Source organism: Lepisma saccharinum, chromosome 5 (assembly GCF_977018435.1).
Source record: "Lepisma saccharinum chromosome 5, izLepSacc3.1, whole genome shotgun sequence".
Taxonomy (NCBI): domain Eukaryota; kingdom Metazoa; phylum Arthropoda; class Insecta; order Zygentoma; family Lepismatidae; genus Lepisma; species Lepisma saccharinum.
In genome coordinates, this window is record NC_139233.1 from 30,077,389 (window position 1) to 30,082,596 (window position 5,208).

Below are 5,208 nucleotides of genomic sequence, written 5' to 3' on the forward strand. Positions count from 1 at the left end.
AATATTGAAGACATACTACTACTAATACATCCAAATGGATGAATGTCGGGCACAACTGTTTTATTTTTAGGGTACCAGTTGGAGAGGACTGCAAATATCCATCCGTCTGTCGGTCCGTGTATATTCCATCCGTGTGCCAGAAACCGCTGCAGATACAAACATAAAATTTGGTGTACTGATAGACCTATCAAATACCTGCTTTTCAGATTATGGCGGACTGTCTGGACTGCGGGAAGTATCAATTGGTGTTGTGTGAGTGGCTTGTCGATATTTCAAGAACTGTCAAATATAGAGCGATGAAACTTTGTGAACTTGTTTGTCCGTCTGTCTGTGGGAGCAGAACAATCGAAAGCGAAATATTTACGTTACGATATTTCCGAAATGATTCGACCTATGAATGTGAAATTTGCTGATCTGAAATATTTACAGTGCGAATTAAATTCCTTACTTTCTTCTCGATTGGATCTTCATTTCGACTGTTCTGTTACAATCGAAATCAATCGATACATGCGGATAACTTGGAAACTAGTTGAGATGTAAACATAAAACTTGACACACAGATAACTTAAATAATGCAGAATAAATTAGCTCCATCGGAGTGTCCGTCTGTCTGGTAGTCAAGCGATATAAGTTGACAATCAGAACAAAATGAAAACTTATTTTAACAGTCTACAAAATAAATAAAGCTCGGTTAATACTTATTTCAGTGGTTATCACAGCGCTCTATGATACCAAGGGTTCCCGGTTCGAATCTCGGCCTGTGCATGGGTGTTATTTGTGAGTGTCCCTTCATCAATTTCCTCATATCATCACTCATCCTCATATTTGCGATTAGTCAAAAGTGACAAAATGCGAAGCAAAATAAACCAAACGAATCAAAATTTTCAAGTTTTCACATTCTATAAATTAATCGAAGGAATATATCATAGGCGTAACTTGACGGGGGCAATGGAAGGGGGGGCACTTGCCCCTCCCAAAATTTTTAGGTTTATTAAATGTACATGTTATTGGTACTTCTGTTAACCTTCTGAGAGCTGAAGAGAAAAGTATTAAAGAGTAATTCTTGTGATTTTGCACATGTAACGGTTATTTTACAAATTATCCTGAACGATTTTTTGTGGAATCGAAGATTCTGCTCCCTCCCTCACAAGTTAAACTCCAAGTTCGATTCTGCCCCCCCCCCCCCCCAAGTTGGGGCCCAAGTTCGATTCTACCCACCCTAAGTGAAGCCCCAAGTTCAATTTTGTCCCCCCCACCAAAGTTGGGCCACAAGTTCGATTCTACGCCCCCAGTTAAGCCCCAAGTTCGATTCTACACACCCAAAATTAGGTCCCAAGTTACGCCCATGGAATATATAATTACTTAAGATTTCAAGGTTCTGGAAAAAAAGAAGAAGTATGCTCTTCGTAACCACCTGCTTAAAAGTTAGTATCAAAATAGACTAGCCAATCATTTCACTTCTTGAAATGTGAAAAAAAAAAAAAAAAAAAAAAAAAAGATTTGTACTGGATACTTACTCATCTTGTATTGACTAGAAGTTTCTAACAAATGGGCAATACAAACATGAGGTTTTTTTTTTTTAGTTTCCAATGTTATATCAATGGTCTTCACCTTCCTGCAAAAAAATCTTGTAAACCCAGGGTTAGGTATAAATTGCTAGGCTAGGTTATAGCTAAACCTTAAAATTATAACTTTTCCGGTCTCACATGACGACAGTCACAAATCTATGAATTTATGTGATTAGCGTGCCCATGCGATCTTTAGTGGGAGATACGTAAAAGAGTTGTTTTACATAGATGATTATAAATTTCAAAATATCGTTATGATCATCAATGAATAATATGAATCACTGAAAATATGAATGTGATCTACGACGTTAGGGTCCCAGGTTCTAATCCCGGCCTGGGCAAGGATGTTCTTCGTGATTGGCTCTTCATCAATTTTATCATATTATTACTCATCCTCATCGTCACGATTATCCAAAAGTTGAAGAAAAGCGACGCAAAATAACCTAATCGATCAATAAAATTGATCTAGTGTATTGGTAATAAAATCAGATAGTAATTAAATCGTAGCCTAATTAACAGAAATTATTTAAACTTTATAATTTTGTTAGCGAGCTACCAGACCGAAGCAACACGCGGGACCGAAGCGACAACCACACGGGGACCAGTAGGGAAAAAAAATCATTACGCTTGCACTATTAACAGACCGAGGCGACACAATGAGAAAACGACCCAGTCCGAGCGATACTTCCAGTTTCTCGTATCGCTAAGGTCTAAAAGCTTGGAGACTTAATTTGAAAATAAAATGGAATGCTGACTCGAACCTTATCATCTTGGGGTTGACTAAAATTCAGCTGTTTTTTTTTTCAGTTATGAAATTGGGATATTAAAGAGCCGTTATGGGATTTTTCAACGTGAAAGCATTTCGAATTTCTGTGTATTGCGATTATTCTGTCAGTAATTGATGAGGATCTCTATATTAACATGGTAGGCATAGGCATAGAAAGCATGTAAATTGATGACATTTATAAATAATCCACCGCAGTAAGAATTATAATAAAAAACAATAGTCAAATTATTGGACAGGCACGATCTACCAAGAAAAGAAAAACCGCGGCCAACTCTAGAACTAAAGTGGACACTCATTTGTTTATTCCTCTCGCAGTCACCGCGGACGAAATGTCCCCCTTCGCTTGTCTCAGTGTGCCCCCGTGTTGCCATAGTTATAAACTCCCTCCATTGCCTCGTAGTAAAAAAAAAATGTTAAGTATTACATCTCTGCTTCAGCTGTGCACGCTTTTTGCCTTCATGATGATACAAACACTTGGCACTGAATAGACGCGATGACGGTGTGTTGGAGAAAACCGCACATTTTGGCAACGCAGGGGCAGGATTACAAGGCAAACAGCTGATTGCATTGCCCACGGTTCCTTTACACGCAAATTCCAAGACAGCGCCAGCGGGTTTTCCTCTTCTTGGTAGAGCAGTATATCTATTATCACACACTTTGGTAATTTAAGAAATACATTTCAAAACTCAGACTTGTAGCATTAATTAATTTCACGACGTTCCAGTATATTATAGTCATGAAAATCGAAGTATTAAGAATAGCTAAACCAATGACGGGCTAGGCTATACATTTAACGATCAAAATTATGGATACACGACTTTTGAATCACTCTGTATACCACCCAATTTTCTTATTTGATAAAAAAATATGAGAAATTGGAATGAATAACAAAGCGTATATATATAAGAGTCTTAGCTATATTGTGAATGAATGGTGGTGTAATACAGTTTAAAAAAAAAAGAAAAGAGGAACGCCCCCTACCCCCCAGTAAGGTTCTAGTCTCGTTTGTTCTGCGTTCGGTTCCGATCATGAATTGGACAAAATCTACACTTCAGTTGTAACACTGTCGCATGTATAGAATCGAACCTTAGTGTGTGAACGTGCACCACCGTGCTGCAAAAATCACTTAGAGACACGTTGCCGGCTTTATCAAGTTTTCTATCGTGAACAATTTCGACTTGCCGTTGAGCCCTGGAGTTGCTTTCGTGCCTCCGTCAGGTTCGGATGAGGACAACGTCACACTGCTCTCTGACTTAGCGTACGCAGGTTCGTTGCCAACTCCGGAACTGTCATAATTTCCAGACGAAATAGCCCCGTTGAAAAACATAAGATCACTCGAAATATTGCACAAGGTGTTACACTGCTGTTCCTTGGCGCCACTTAGGGAGGGGAAACATTCCACCGAGGTAGCAAGTCTGGCAAGTGCCTCAGAGTTGAACCGACTTCCGACCAAAACACTGGAAGGTTGCTGGTTCGATTCGGGGCACTTTCGGTTTTCCACAAGTTGATGTCCTGCTTCTGAAGACTCCTGGAAGATCTCTGGAAGGTCCTTCCCGATCCGTTTCCCATGATTCCTCGCTCTCCTCTTTCTCCTCCTGTAATTCCCGTTCTCAAACATGTCCTGGCACTTGGGATCCAACGTCCAGTAGCTTCCCTTCCCAGGTTTCCCCCTTTCCCGCGGGACCTTGATGAAACAGTCGTTGAGACTCAGGTTGTGCCTAATGGAGTTCTGCCACCCTTGCCTGTTGTCCCTGTAGAAAGGGAATCGATCCATGATGAACTTGTAGATGTCGCTCAGAGTCATCTTGCGGGAGGGTGAGGAGTTGATGGCCATCGTGATGAGGGCGATGTAGGAGTATGGCGGCTTCTGCGGGATCTCCAATCGAGGACGGTGCGGTTGAAAGGCGCTGAAGATGGTCGAATCCACAGGTAGAAGCTTCAGCGGGTGGTAGATGGAGAGGAGTGGAGCCACAGGTGGCGATAGGCTCAGGTGGGCTGGGGGTGTGGTCACAGGGTAGCCATACTCGGTTTCCCCGTGCAAAGGCCAAAGTGACGATAGATGGTGATACCCAGGTAGCATTGTTGAATGAATTGGCTACTTCAGCTTACAAGTACACCCACTGGTAGAGCTGAAGTGAGGAAAAGTCACAACTGGGGTATTGGTACACACTAATCTTTCCGGAAATTGGTCCTGGTGCTTCGCACAACACACCAAGGAAACAGGCGCCAACAAAGAATCTCTACACATTTAACAACAATGCCGTTCTGTCTCCAATTCTTGAGTTTGAAAACAAGGCCAATTGTTGTTCTTGTCTGTACACTAAAAACTGATAGTGATCACGATGTTTCAGTACTTGCAAAATGAAACTGAACGAAGCACAATCAGTCATTCGATACTTGAACAATGTACAGAGCAATATCTTCACACACCACTAGTTCGTAGTGCATTAATTTTAATGCAGTGAGGATGAAATTTGTCCACAACCACAGTTTACATCCGAGAAGAAAGAGTTCAAAACAGTTTCACTGCCAAAACGCAATGGCTGCACCACGATAGCTCAAGTGCAGACTGAACGAATCACAAACAAGAGGTCATTCGATACTGGAACACTATACACACATTAACCCGTACTGCAGTTAATTTTAATGCAGTGACGATGATATTTGTCCACGACCACAGATCACATCCGAGAAGAAAGAGTTCAAAACAGTTTCACTGGCGAAACGCGGGTGCACAGGCTTTGACCCGACCAACAAGTTTGAACTGTATCACTGGTTGCAAAACGTGACAGCCATCGGATAGACGCGAAGTCGGACTGTTGGCCAAAGCAGCAGCTTTTCATATGAATGCGC

The 5,208-nt window shown here is 41.4% G+C and overlaps 1 protein-coding gene across 1 annotated transcript; it reads right to left on the reverse strand.

The window, feature by feature from the left end:
- Window positions 1–3,364: 3,364 nt before the first annotated feature.
- Window positions 3,365–4,587, reverse strand: LOC145988276 (forkhead box protein C1-like). The gene has a single exon (XM_083123139.1). The coding sequence runs from the start codon at window positions 4,433–4,435 to the stop codon at window positions 3,482–3,484; it is 954 nt and encodes a 317-aa protein (XP_082979265.1). The 5' UTR covers window positions 4,436–4,587; the 3' UTR covers window positions 3,365–3,481.
- Between the last annotated feature and the right edge of the window lie 621 nt (window positions 4,588–5,208).